At 40.6% G+C, this 15,649-nt stretch overlaps 1 protein-coding gene across 1 annotated transcript in view; it reads right to left on the reverse strand.

The window, feature by feature from the left end:
* The window catches only part of ABI3BP (ABI family member 3 binding protein), a 256,353-nt gene that overhangs the window by 162,973 nt on the left and 77,731 nt on the right, over window positions 1–15,649 (reverse strand). The window contains exon 3 of the mRNA XM_080808158.1: window positions 3,525–3,593. Within this exon, the coding sequence (XP_080664284.1) occupies window positions 3,525–3,593 (69 nt within the window). The remainder of the gene's footprint in view (window positions 1–3,524; window positions 3,594–15,649) is intronic.

Here is a 15,649-nt window from a genome sequence, read left to right on the forward strand (position 1 = left end):
AATATAATCAATGTTTTGCCCATAAATTTAAGTAGAAACCAAACAAAATGTCATTTTGAAATTTATGTGCGTATGTTTATGCATATATATGTATGCATATATATGGGTAGTACATACATATAAATCATAGGCAATCATACCTAGGTTTTCTTTTTTTTTTTTTAAGATTTTATTTATTTATTTGACAGAGAGAGAGATCACAAGTAGAGAGGCAGGCAGAAAGAGAGGGGGAAGCAGGCTCCCTGCTGAGCAGAGAGACTGATGGGGGGCTCAATCCCAGGACTCTGGGATCATGACCTGAGCCGAAGGCAGAGGCTTAACCCACTGAGCCACCCAGGTGCCCCTAGGTTTTATTTTCTTATGGGTCAGGGATAGCTATGAAAATTGTGGCTATTACCAATGAAATAAATAATGCAAATGCGTTGCTCACTTCATTTCTTTTATAGATACAATAAAAGCATGTTTGTTCTCCCCCTTTTCCCAAGACTATGAATAGTGTGAAAAGACATCAAAGATGAGAAAAGAAAGCTTAACATCTGGCTTGTAGGTTATATTCTTTTATAAAACCAGTCTAGAAGTGTAAAATCTCTTATCATACTATTATAATAAGCCACCCCCTTTTCTTGCAGTGAGTGTCTAAATGGAAAATGCATATGCATTCTTTATCATACATTCCTAATACTGTTGAAAGAGTAGGGATGACATAGGAAGAACATTTGTCTTGATGGGACAAATCAGATTTGGGCCATACCAAGTGATGATGACAAACCACTTTAGATTCTTTTCCAGTATATTGGGGAGAGCAGTATTTGCATTTTCAAAAATATTTGGAACTTCAGGAATGGGATCAGTGAAAAAGAGCAATGAAGATCCTTTGCCATGGAAACCAACATTGGCTTATAAAAAAAAGTCTGTACATAACATAAAAGTGCAATAAGATATCAAATAAAACCATGCAGAACATAAAACCTTCTTTTTATTTCCACTGGATTCTGTCTTTCATTTCATGAGACCATGCCTGTTATATTTGCTATAAGAACTTGTGTTATTTTGATCTAATGTGGTAGGAACTAATGGGTAGGAGCTTAGTGGAAGTTACCTGAACCAAATGTCCTTTAAAATTGTGCCATCCTTGCTGCTTCTGGTAGATTTAAGTTCTTTGAGTTGTTATTCTGGTGGAAAAACCTTCTCATCCCAGAACATATAAGCCTAGTGGTGGCCAACTGTTTCATGGTAACACAGCTGAACTTTTTTTATTAACATATAATGTATTATATATTTCAGGGATACAGGTCTGTGATTCATTAGTCTTACACAATTCACAGCACCCACCATAACACAGATGAATTTTTAAAAAGCTATCTAAAATAACTGTCAAGGATAGTTGTTCATTTGTTTGCAAACGTGATTTTATCTTTTTCCATAAAATTTTCCAGCTCCACCTGCAATGCTACCTTGTATGATCATGATTCCAAGAACACAAGTCTGACTCCCCAAAAGGGTAGATTAGAACCTGGTGAGGCTAAGGGATTTATGTAGTTTGACAAAGGCCTGAAGGGATTCTGATATTCCTTTTTCCACTCCTGAATTAGTTTTCACTAATGTAATAAAACTATCTCATTTTACAAATGAAAAATAAGGCCCAGAGAAGTTTCAAGGTCACACCAAGAGCAAGGTCAAGACTTAAATTTCTCTCTTCTGAACTGTAATCTATTTTTTTCCTTTCTTATCTTTCTTTCTTTTTTTTTACTACATCATTGACATACTCACACTATATGAAGATTATGCCATTTAGAGACAAAATACACATTTTCCTTTCTCCAAGGGAACCTAAGGCTTACATGATCATAAAACAATTATTTCACTAAATTTGGATCTTAACGTAAAAGTGATTAAAATTTATGTGGCAGATGCAGATATAAATTGAAGTTAATGCATTAGTCATTGTATCATTCTCAAATGCAGATTACAAAAAAATTACATCCGTTGCCTGAGAGGAAAGGTGGGGCATTATATCCTGATCAAGATGAAACAATTTCCTGAGCCGGTCATCACAAAGGGAAAAATAATTTCAAGGCCAGTGTCCTAGAAGTTCCCAAATGAAGTTACAAAGCGTGACTAAGGTGTAATCCCTCTTTTGATGTCTCTTACACATTTCTGTATGTTTGTCTTGAGAAATAGTTTGATGAACATGAAGCCAGAATCCCATGGACCCATACTAATACTTCCTGACTTTATTAAATATTTTGAAATAAAGTCTTGAAATAAAATTTCATTATAAGTTATAAGGAGTCACTGAAATTTCCCTCCCGCTTTGGGAGAATTTGGGAGGCCAGGAAAAGGAATTTGTATTTTTCAAAATGCTTACTGATTCCCTAAAAAGAAGTGAAAACCAACAGAAGGAGGGGAGGGGACCATGGCAACAAATTTCTGGTAACAGGCTTGGCTGATGCCTCCAGAAGACACAATTCACAGCTGCGAAGGGCCTGTTTGCTCCACGTATTTGAAGATCTGTGCGCTCCCCCAACCCATTTCATCGCTCTAGAAACACAGAACAAACAAAAGAGATCCCTTTTGCTTGACATCTAGTGTACTACAAAAGATAAACATGATTAGGAAATACTAACACCGGTTCACATTAGTAAATGCCAAAGAAAAGTGAAACATTTTTATCAATAATCTACAGTCGGGGAGATGTGAGATTGGACGGTAAAGGCAGAGTCCCATCTTTTTTTAGGTTCTGACCGCAATGGCCTATTTATTTGATCTGAGAAGAAATTTTAACAGTGAAATTGGGACAATGTAAGATTTTAATCTTTCTTTAGTCACGTAGAAAATGTTTCTACTCATTTATTCATAGGTTATTTACTTTCCTATTTCCAGTCTCCCTCTCCCTGGGAGTCCTGGCATTGTGTTGCTGTTCTAGAAAAGTAGCCCTTGCTCTCATGTTGGACTAAATAGAAGAGGGTCCAAAGGAGGAAAGAGGAGGAGTAAAGTAGAACCCATGTTCCAACCCATTTACCATGCATAGAAAGGAGTGATGCTTTTAAAATGGGAACAGTCTCCTTCAACGAAGGTTAGACATCAGATTTTGCCCTTAAAATCTGGAAAACACCAGACCAGGCCCAAGTTGACACATTGCGAAGTAGATTCAGGCTAAAAGGAGTTAACTCTAAGTGAGCACATACTATGGGGCAGGCCCTGTCCTGCAAGGCCACACATGAATGAACTCATTTATCCCTCACGACAACCCTGGTGTGCAGGAGAAAGGGGGCACTGAGAAGTTCAGTAATTTGTCTAAATTGCTCAAGTTTGTATGTAGTGGTGCTGGGATAAGATCCCAAGCAGTCTCTACAACCAGATCATGGTATTTGCAAGCTGGGTTATCTGCTGACATGGGGCCTGCTGTGTTACATATTCTAATCTACATTCCTAACTCATCCCCAAGGAACTTGGTTTCCATGGGTAGAAATGACAAAGCATGGTTTAAAGTTAATAAAATCTGAAAAATGAACAAAATATACCTGAGCATGACTTCTTCTGACTCGGAGGGGGAGCAGGCCGCACAACGATCAGATATTTAGGCTCCGCATCTGGAAACGATAACATTATTTATCAGTAAAATTCTCTGAGAAGGAGCAATGTTCACGACAGCAAACCCATGTCCTGACTCAATGTTCCCCAGGCCTTAGTCATTGTAACCATCACACCAGTGGATGAGAGGACCCAGGAATGTGTGAAGTTAATACTCCCTGAGACAATTCAGTCCATTAAGTTTTTGAGAAAATTAAATCCAGATTTTCAAAACCAAATGGATGGGAGTCGGGGAGAGGTCTTGAATCTTGCTAGACACAGATTTTTTTGCCACGTTTTCATCAAGACTTCCCTCTGCAAAGAGATTTTTTAAAAATCTGATCATACCCATTTTGTCAACCAACTCTTCACAGAAGTCATCCTGATGCTTCAGAATCAGGAAAGGAAAATCATACTTGCCTAAGACCCATGAGATGCAAGAGGACCTCAGGTGCTATATGATCTGAAACTGCTCACTTCCATAGTAATATGAATATTCATAATGTTCTCTTTATTTTTATCCTATTTGCATAATCTCTCAGCCTGTTATCATATTCAGCCAATCACTTTTGTGAGCAATGTTTAACAAGTCACAATTTCAGGTTGGTATATTCTTCATCTACAATATGCCAATGGAAAATAAAAGAGAATCTCTTTTAAAAATATTTAGACTGATGATTCACAGATCTATGTCCCTGAACAAATAATACATTATATGCTAATTAAAAAAATAAATAAATGTGTATTTACATGGGAAAAAAAATATTTAGGCTTTGGAGCTCCTGGGTGGCTCATTTGGTTAAGCATCTGCCTTTGACTCAGGTCATGATCTCAGGGTCCTGGGATCGAGTCCCACTTCGGGCTCTCTGCTCAGTGGGGGGTCTGTTCCTCTCTCTCTCCCTCTGCCTCTCCACTCCTCTTGTGCTCTCTCTCTTGCTCACGCTCTCTCAAATAAATAAATGAAACCTTTAAAAAAATATTTAGGCTTTAGGGACGCCTCAGTGGTGCTGTTGATTAAGCGTCCAGCTCCTGGTTTTGGCTCAAGTCATGATCTCAGGGTCATGGGATTGAGCCCTGCAGCTCTGCCCTCAACATGGAGCCAGCTTGAAATTCTCTCTCCCTTGTCCTATCCCTTCCACTTGTGTGCTCTCTCTCTGTGTAAAAATAAATTAGTAAAATCTTTTTTAAAAAAATTTAGGTTTTAAATAAAATGATGTTTAAACCATCAGTATGCACTAAATCAGGAGCTAATAATTTATCAAATCATCTTCTTTTTTGAATTGGTATTTCCAAGATGGTTGATTTAAATATACATAAATAAGCCAAATACAATTGGGCATACTGAATAGCATTTCATAAGCACTTCTACTGAACTGGTTGGTGACTATTATCTACAATAATTCTTCAGTAACTTTGGATCCTGAAGTTCATTCTGCATCCAATTTCATTTGGATGCTGTAGTCAACAAGAGTTCACCCCTGCTCACTCAGACAGAACTTACATCTTTGTTTTGTTTTCATTCTGGGTTTAAATGTTTCCCCTCTATGAGTCTGGAACAGAGGCCTTCTCTGCCCAAAGCTTTACGGAGCTGACCTCATCCTCCGCTGGAGACAACCTGGCAATTCAGGCCCTTTCAATGACTTGAGACTTTGTCTTCTACTGGACACCCCACACAGCCTTATTTGCTATAACCTGCTACAGTAACTATACTGCATAAAGGAAACCAGGTAACCTCTCGAACCTACCTCAGAGCTTTGTCTCCTTTCTGATGATTGCCTCATGAGCACAACATGGTTAAAGGAATGTTCATTATGTTTCAGAGTCTCGTGTTTGAAGGCATAGCTTGCTTAGTGGAGCTTAGACAAGGAAGATTGAACCTAAATCAAAGGTCCCTAGTAGGAATATAATACATTCCCTGATTGTATTTGGGATCTACAGCAGTATAAGTATTAAGAATGTACCACGTAGTCAGTACTTTCTTCATGGAGGGCACTTATGAAACACTTTACATTTGTGACTCAATTACTCCTCATGGCAATCCTACTTGATACACACTACTATGACCACATTTGTGGAGGAGGTCACCGAGGCAGGGTCAGCTTCATGGGCAGGCAACACGCCCTGTCACACAGGGCCCCATGCTCAGAAGCGTCCCATGCTTGGTTTAATGCCCTGCTGTCAGCGTGCTGAAATTCTTAATAGTTTTATCTTTGCATCTGAGTTTGGTAAGGGCAGTGAAGGGCCAATAAAGCCTCTGTGGGAGCAGAGGAGCCAGAGCAATAGATAGGCTGCAGTTTCTTTCCCACCCATACAGTGGTTGAGATGGCCTCTCAGCATAGCATTCCCAGGGACCCAGGACACATGGGGGTTCAGCAAGTCTCCAAGGTCAAACAAAGCAAGCATCCTGCATCTCTGGCTGAGGAAGAGGGCATAGAGGGGACCTGTGAGGACACACTCGCTGTTCAAGCAAACCAAAAGTCACGTCCACGCAGAAGGCAATGGCATCGTAACCCAAATGACCAAGCAATCTTATAGCATCCCCTCTCGCTCCTGTTAGTTATCCGTATTTGCCAACCACTTTTGCCCAAAAGGACTATCTCGAAGGAAAAGGGAAGCTGGACCAACCCCCAGTTCCCGTGCCTTTCCCTTCTTCCTCACTCGTAAGTAAAGGACAGAGAGTTAGTGTTTTGCATTTCCACTCTTCGGGCAAGAAGGAGATACATGTGCATGTATCAATGACAAATTATAAATTGTGTGATCTGTGATTCTGCTTAGGAGTTGAAGGCACATATTGGCATTTAAAACTAGCCTTGCATGATGTAAAGATAAATGGCAAAATTTAGGTTAATAATTTAAAATTTTAATTTACTTAATGCCATTGGATAGCAAATAAAATAACACCATCACAAGCTGAGAACCTGTGGAAGAAAGGAAACATTTTAGGATCTTTAATGATAATTTTCTCCTGCTTTTTGAAACAAGGCCCTTGCATTTATTTTATTTTTTTTTCAAGATTTTATTTATTTATTTGACAGAGGGAGAGAGATCACAAGTAGGCAGAGAGGCAGGCAGAGAGAGAGGGGGAAGCAGGCTCCCTGCTGAGCAGAGAGCCTGATGCGGGGCTCGATCCCAGGACCCTGATATCATGACCTGAGCCAAAGGCAGAGGCTTTAACCCACTGTGCCACCCAGGCGCCCCCCCTTGCATTTATTTTTAACTTGGCTGTGCAAATTATATGCTGTCTTGAATTTACTTCTAGAAACCAAAACTAAATCTCTGTTTTTCTTAAATTACCTTCACTGTGGCAGGGTCTCTTAGCTTTTCACTTCCTTCCTTGATGCACATTAATTCAATTCTGCCTCAGCAGCTTAAAAAAAAGGCCTGAAATACTAGAAAAATAACACGCATGGAAGCCAGAGATAGTGCCATGATCCAAGACATATGGTTATAAGAGCAATTTAAAAGTAATTTTTGTTATGATCAGTCATTTTGCATAAAGCCTAGGCTGTGACAGCCAGATACAAATTAGAACAGATGTCAGGAACCGGGGGCAGATAGGAGGCCTCTCACTACTCATTATAAACTCCCAACATTCATGTATTTCAGCAGTCTTTGCACTCAATTTGGAACACAAACATGGAAAAATAAAACAACTAAAAACCAAAATTTCTATTTCAGTTCTGTACTCTGAAACTCTTTGCAGATCTGTAGTAGCCTGGAAATACATACAGCCATTCTATTCACATGTGCCAAAACACACTAGTTCTTCATTTAGAAAATGTATATAATTAAAATGTCCATTTCAGCAAATTTGTGTAGAATAGAGTTAAGCCTATACCGTGTTGCAGACTAATTACATCTAATTCTCTTAATATTTCAAATGCCCTGAGGTGAAAAATTGGGATAGCTCACTGTTCAAGGAAATCTACTATTGAAATCCTTTATAAAGTGCTAGAGTTTTTGGTAATGCAAATAATTCTTCCATAATCGCTCTGTTTGATAAATCCCAATTCTCACATTTTTATTAGACGACCTCCACCTTGCAAGCCACACTGCTCTAGAATGAAGTCATAGCGAGCTTCATTTCTGCAGTGCAAATTTCCACAAAATAAAATTTAATAAGCCAGGATGATCCTACAGGAAATCATGTAAGGGTCTTGAACAAAAATAATAATTTACCCCTGCCATCTTTTTAACAATTTGGTTTCATATCAAACTAAATTTCTCAACACAAAAGCATATACTCTAGAGCCTGGAATTACATCTTGCTTGCTAGTTGCTTATATAAGGTGAGTGCTTAATGTATGCACATCTGTTTCCTCACCTGCAAAATGGGGAAAAAAAAATCACAGTACCTAGCTGCACAAGGGTCTTAGTGATGATTAACTTGTAACAGTGCCTAACACATAGAAAGAGCTTATTTAATGGTAGCTATTATCATGACAATAAAGATGGGGATTCCTTGAAAGCAGAAATTTGTGTCTTTAGAGGCCCTGGGGACTTATAAAAAGGAAGGAAAATGTTCAAAGCCTTTTTTTTTTTTAAAGCAATTATCACAGGGTCCAAAATGCAAAAATTTCACAAAAATAAAATTAAACACCATACAAAGATCCTCTGTCCTGACCGGACTAAGTAGCTCTTATGAGCTCTTTCAGGCTTCTTTTGTGTTCATCTCTCTGTCGTCCAACTTTATCAAGCGTTTTAGTAAAATGGTTTAGCCAGAAACCCTTATCTTCCACACCTGATCACATACCTGATCTCAAGTGAGGATCCTTAACCTCCACCATCCCCTGATCATGCTGGCCTGCCTTCAGCAAGACTCTTGCCAGGTTAGTTTAGCCAGATTCCCCCACCCCTTACCCTCATATTTCTTCTTAGTCATTTCCCATCCACGTATTCCCATCCGCTTCTTGGCTATAAATTCCCACTTTTCCTTGTTGTATTCAGAGTTAAGCTCAGTTTCTCTCCCACACTGCAAGATCCCATTGTTGTGGTCCCTATGCCTACTGCAATAGTCCCTGCCCTTAAACAAAGTCTTCCCAGCCATCTTTAACAAATGCCACTGAATAAATTTTTCCTTCACAACACTCACATCAATCCAAAAAATCCTAGAAAATTTACTGGTATGCAGAATCTGGCAGCACATTATACAATAATATATTATGGCCAAGTGTAGGTTTATTCCAGAAATGTATCATACAAAGAAAAAAAAATAAGCCTATTTCAACAGGTACTAAGTGTCATTTCACAACATTCAACACTAATTCTTATGTGATAAGTAAGGAGTCAATGGACACTTTCCTTAACATGATAAAATAGATCTTAAGACATCTGACCCAACTTTCTGTAATGAAGAGCACCCTACACATATGTTCCTGTTGAGAAGCTCTTCCTGGCTTTATCAGAACATTCAACTCTCATTTTTATTTCCCTTTTATTGCTTTATTTTTAAAAATGTTACCCTAGGATTCTATTTTATAACCTGCTTCAGCTTTTCTATTGAGTACCTGAACCCACAGATTATTAGGGAAACAAACACAAGTAATATAACCAACTATATCATGTGTTCTTTGGGGGACTAAAATGAGATGGTGGGTTTGAAGCGTTATTGGAATATTTACACACGAGACCAGCTTACCAGAATTGCAAGTTGAAACAAACTTGCTCACAAAGACCCAGATTTAAGTTTCTATGTCCATTTCCCTCTTTGAAGTACCTCCTTGCTTTACTGAGTACGGCTTATTTATTATTCAAGCTTATTTTCACTTGTCCTCAGGATCACAAAAGTCGCCGTTTGCAAGTTACTGTGAGTGGATTCACGGTAATACAGTGCCCCTGCTCATGTCTCATTCCATTTCAATGACATAAAGCAAAGCACATATCCTCTACTAAATTCATACAGGGCAATGTGCAGGCTTTCCTCTGGTAGTGAACGGTTAACATGATGGTGCTTTAAAGGTCTGGGTCAGGGAAGGTGAACATCATCTCAGATATCCTTCAAGGGTTCAGGGAAGGGATTCAAGATGAAATTGAATTTTGAGTTGACTCTGAGTCTTTTAAAGACTGTCCATGAACACCTTTGTCAGTAACTAGATTTTTGATGTAAAAAAAATAAAAATCCATTGAATAGGTAGAATTATCCCTCCTGTGATTTGGAGATCTGAAAAGAACAGTGATGCTTGATCTTTGGTTCACCTCCAGAGAGGGGAAGAGACGCTGTCTCTGGGTCCCAGTGGAAGAGGCTGAAATCTCTTGCTCTCTGGAGGTAACTGGGGCTGTAGAAAGGCTTCTGAGATGTAGAAAGTGGGCCACAGAAACCCAGCAAGGAAAACAGTGGGCACTGAGCTAGAGCCCTATTCATACAAGGGGCTCCCTCTGAACAGCTGTGCTGGCCCTCGCTGGGATTTTGGCCACTAGGCACCTGATCAGAAGGTGGCAGAACAGAAAACCGGGATCTTGGGGCAGGCAGGGGAGAATGGAGCCCCGGGCTCTTTCATGATGTGCAGAAGTTGGATGGGCTTCCAAATGAACACCACCAGCTCTTCAGGGTTTGCAAGACTGTTATGGAGGGAAGGAGGGAGGAAAGAATAGAATCCAAAGGGAAGAAATCTGATTTCCTTCTAATCCAGCAGGTGAGAGTTTAGGAGTTTTAATTTGATTTGGAGACATAAAAGCAACATAGTATTATCTGAGTCCCAAGTGATAACTTAACAATATTATAAATAAAGCTGATTTATAAGAAATGGCATATTAAAAATTCAGAGCACCCTATTTCGATGGCTCTAAGACATACTGTCCCCTAGCTTTGAACATTTCTCAAATGCATCCTATGATTGGTGGTATCTTACATTGTTCAGGGGCAGTTGTGATTTTGTTGTCATTACTGAGACCTTTCCTAGGGAGGTCAAGAAATTGACAGTTTCAGAACTGGCTGAAGAAGGTCAGTGATTTGGAAGAAAACTCAGTAGAGAAGGATTGCATATTTGCTGCGTCACTAGCATTCTTGCTGGCCTAGTGAGTGGTGTGGTGTGGGAAAACAAGGCTATTGAAATTTCATCAGAATCAAAAGGTGAAATAGAAGGTTCAGACTTTCAAGGTCAAGAATATTTAATAGTTACTGGACTTTTTTGTTGTTTATTTTACTTTAAAATTTTTTAAAGTAATATTTTCCTTGCTTAAGATCCCAGCCCTACTCTAGCCATGAGAAAAACTTCAGATAAAACTAAACTGAAGGACATTCTACAAAATATCTAACCAGAACCTTTTACCAAAAATAAAGAAAGTCGAGAAAACAGACACTGTCCACCAGAGTCAAAGGAGACATGACAAAATGTAACACAGGATCCCGCATGAAATCAGGATGAGAGAAAGGATCTTAAGTAAAAACTAAGGAAATCAAAGTACAGACCTCAGTTAATAACATATCAATATTGGTTCATTAGTTGTGACAAATGCACAATATTAACATGTCAAGAATAGAATTTAAATGTGAAGTATGTAGGAATTGTCTATACTGTATGAGCAACTTTTCTGTAAATTTAAAGCTAAGGCAAAGACTTAATTAAAAAAATCATATCTCTTTACAAAAAATAGATAATATTATCATATTATGTATCATTATGTATCAATGAGACCAAGGAAGTTGTTTCAGTAAATACAAAATAAAAGCCCTAAGGGATGCATTAATCAAGAGCTTTATTGTTTTTTACTTTTATATGAAAGAGTGGTATGATTTACAGCTAAAGTTGATAAAGTTTGATAAAGTAAGGTAACTATTTTTTTTAAAGATTTTATTTATTTGTCAGAGAGAGAATACACACAAGCAGGCAGAGAGGCAGGCAGAGAGAGAGGAGGAAGCAGGTTCCCCACTGAGTAGAGAGCCCAATGTAGGGCTCGATCCCAGGACCCTGGGATCATGACCTGAGCCAAAGGCAGAGGCTTTAACCCCCTGAGCCACCCAGGCACCCCAGTAAGGTAACTATTTTTAAGAGATGTCAATGTGGTACCTCATAAGACTACTAATAAATTAAGAATAAAATCACTGACAAAACCTAAAACAGAAGAAAACTATGGCCAGGGAAGTAACCATGCATAAATATTATCAATCCTCCTTTGCATCTGCAAGTGTCCACATGCCACACTTGGCTGTAATCTGTCCCGAATGGGCACACTCCAAATTAAGTACTCCCTTTCGCTTTCAGCATTTGGCAGGCAGCTCCTGTGCCTTATATCATCAACGCTAACACTGAGTCATGTCTGTTTGAAAAATCCCCTTGAAAATCCTCCCTGTGTCTGAAGCCCAGGCAGAGAGTTCCACTTACCCAGCAGTCAGTTCTGAAGAAAAAAAAAAATAAATAAAAGACTCTCCAGAGTGTGGCCATGGAAGGGATAAGCAAACAGAGCTCCAGCCAGGGCCCTCTGCTCTGCAATCCTACCTCACTGCCTTTGCCTAAACCTGCAGACACTGTCCCTCACCCTCTGGTCCATGAAGGGGAGCCTCACTGAGAAAGAGAGAGGCGCAACATGGTGGGGAGTTGGAATGTATGAAGACAGTAAAAGCTACTTGTCTACTCACTTCTTGAAAGGCCACTCATTGTTCCTTCAAGATTTCAGTGGGGTAACCAACCTTACTGCTTACCTGTTCCACCATTCTCATCTTCCAGTGATAAAATAATAATAATAATAACCATCCATGGATACCACTCCACCAAATCCATTTCGGCAATGAGGTATAAAGGATTCATATTTGAACTGCAGTCCACATCTATTCTGAAGCCACGTTACTGGAAAAGGAGAAGCTCACGTATGGCTGATGCATCCCTCCTCCTCCTTGGGGTAGTATCAACAAAAGAACTCACTACACAATACCATCATCAAGGGATCCTAGAGTAATGGCATATTAAAAAAGTAGAACAGCAGCAGTTGATAGACTTGACCAACTCAGGAATACCACTGATATCCTTTCAAAAATTCCATGTCCCTTTCAGAAAAACACTGATGGGACATTTTTATAGAAAATTGAGGCAAGAGCGATGTCTGCTTATGTACATGCAAACTTGTGGTTTTGCAAAGCTTCATGACACCCAGAAGTCCAAACAGAAGACAGTAGTTATAAGTCATGTCAGGAATGCACGGAATTTACTAATTTATTTATGAATAGAAAAGTTTAGGGGCACCTGGGTGGCTCAGTGGGTTAAAGCCTCTGCCTTCGGCTCAGGTCATGATCTCAGGGTCCTGGGATCAAGCCCCGCATCAGGCTCTCTGCTCTGCGGGGAGCCTGCTTCCTCCTCTCTCTCTGCCTGCCTCTCTGCCTACTTGTGATCTCTCCCTCTCTGCCAAATAAATAAATAAATAAATCTTAAAAAAAAAAAAAGAAAAGTTTACTAACTTTTAACAATTCACTTAGATTACTAGCACTTTGCCCTTAGCTGCACATAAAAATGAAAGTCTATAGAATTATGAATCATCATAAATTAATAAAAATCCTCTGACTTTCAGAGTGTTTCTAAGTCCCTGTGGATGATGTGGTAGGCTGAGCCTGACATCGATTCTGGCCCAGATTCAGTTCATGTTTTGTTCATTTCTGTACTTTTAAACCTAGAAACAGTAATTACACAACCAATGTTTTCTGAAATAATGAATCTGTTCCTCCACGCCTTTATTGCCAGGGGCGAGAGTAAAGATGGAGGAACTAAGGCTTTTCAAGAAGAAAGGAAAAAATAATTGGAGGTTTGGGATACAGCAAAAGCAAATCATCTTTTTTTTTTTTTTTTAAGCTAGCGAGCTGTAATTGCTGAATTACTCTTTGATAAGCTTATCTGTAGAACTATTTTCTTTGAAGTTTTTGCTTATAATTAACATGTGGTTTGTATGTAAGAATTATCCCTCTTTCACCAGAAAAATTTAAAGCAAATTTTAAAGCACATCCTACACTATTCAGTAATTATTTCCTTTACAAAATCAGTTGAATACTGGACCAATCCCCACTTTGACAGGACGTTCTGCTATGGCCCCCGGGGGCTCAGAGGTCTGGCTACTCTCAGCCTTTGAGAGGAGGCTCCCAGGTCCTGCCCACCTCCCCACCCCCCTAGCAGGGGGAGAATGGTAAGGGCTGAACGATACTACAGTATAGTTAATGCGAAAATGAACAAGAAGAGCCTCCACTGGTGGGATTCTAGAATGTTCTGTCAAAGATTTGTTCTGAAGAGAGCTGACAGCTTCCATTGGGGTGTTTACTATAGGTGTTACTGTTCAGACTTGTTTGAAATTGATGGCAGTGAGGAAAACAGCCTCCCCACCCCCACCCCCCAGTGAGTAGTGCATTGAGCATGGTGGGAAAGGAGAATGTAGCTGTGGTTGGAAGACAGGATGTGGGCAAGGAAGGGGTGGATGGAAGGGGTTGGAGGGGGAACGAGGGCTTTTCCTAAACACAATAATGTGTATTCCCAGAGGCTCCGCTACAGTCCTGCACTCCTCACAGCTTGCTCAGAACTGTCTTGTAGGAAAAATGCATCCTTTTTCCAGAATAACATTTCAAAGGCACATTCCATGGAGGAGACATTGCTGGAAGCTTTTTCTGAGAGTTTTAATTTCAGTGAGAATCTGGGAGACCATTGTAGAAAACACATGTCAGCCAGCGCAAGCAACATTCTTTGCAGGCCCCATCAATGCAAATAATCATCAAAAGACGAAACCCCTATTTTTAAAGCAGGGGGTAAAGTGACATTAAGGGCCAAGTATAAAACATTTTCCTTCTTCCACAGTCTGTTTCGACTTGGCACGGTATGTATTGGCTATTTAATGTTGCACCTGTGGGTGAAAGCAGACTCTCCCTTGTCCCGCCTGACTGCTTGGAACCCTCTCCCATCAGTGTCAGCAGCAGGATAGAGGCCCAGTACTTCTGACCTCACACCCCAAGCCTGAAAAGTCAATCTCCCCTTCCCATGGGTCTGCCATCCCAACCCACAGACTCCACAGGATTGTAGTCTGTGAACCAAGACAGCCTGTGTATCTGAATGGGGGCAGGAGAGGGGTTTTCACCTGCCGAAGAACCCCAGGAATGCATGAGGCAGTGCAAGCTTGTGTGAGGACTGCTGCAGCCAGGTCCTGCTGGACATCACCAGGGGGCTGTGCACACCAAAACCTCCCTGCATTCACCCTCCCAGGCCCTCCTGAAGGCAAAGGGCAGCAGCAATCACCGAGTCTGGGCGGGGAGAGGAAGGTCTAGTAGCGGGAGCAGGAGGGGACCAGGCTTCGAAACAAACCAGAGTAGGGGCTGGGAGATCAGCACACAGGAGCCCAGGCACTGAGCCCTGAGTACGTATGCCCCTGCCTCATCTGACCTCACTGAGAAAACAGCAGCAGCAACAGCAACGCATTCAACTTCGAAAGCAGGGCCCTTCTGAGTGCATGGGTCACAGGCCCACGACGTCAGCCCTAACCTGACCCTTCCATCCCCAATCCCCACATACTGACCACAACTGTGATGTACCAGGTCGCTCTTCATTTCCTGCGGTCCTGGCAGACAGTCTGGAGCATCGCGTCCAGCCACTGTCCCAAGATAACCCGGCCTTACTTTCCAGCTCTGACAAATTCCCTCCCGGACACTGGAAACAAATATTTAATAAACGATTTCTCTTACCCACTTGCCCCCACAGCCAGTCCACATCATTTTCTAGTTTAGCAGACCTGTTAGACATTAAAACTGTTGACTTTATTGCCTGTGGTTTTTTTCCTTGCCTGTGTTTTATATGTGCACCCCACAGAGAAATTTAGTGTAGGGTGTTGTCTATGAACTGGTCTAAGTTTTGGCAAGGGCTTGCTTTTGAAGGGGAGCCTGTAACGCGTGCACACATTTTCCAGTGAGTTTATCACTCCGTTATTATCTCTGCAGGAAGTACTATAAAAAAATCAGGACTTCATTTGGATAGTTTTCTCTCAAATAATAAAAGCTGGGAGTGGGGCGCCTGGGTGGCTCAGCGGGTTAAGCCTCTGCCTTCGGCTCAGGTCATGGTCCCAGGGTCCTGGGATCAAGCCCCACATTGGGCTCTCTGCTCAGTGGGGAGCCTGCTTCCTC

Source organism: Martes martes (assembly GCF_963455335.1).
Source record: "Martes martes genome assembly, chromosome: 1".
In the NCBI taxonomy this organism is placed as follows: domain Eukaryota; kingdom Metazoa; phylum Chordata; class Mammalia; order Carnivora; family Mustelidae; genus Martes; species Martes martes.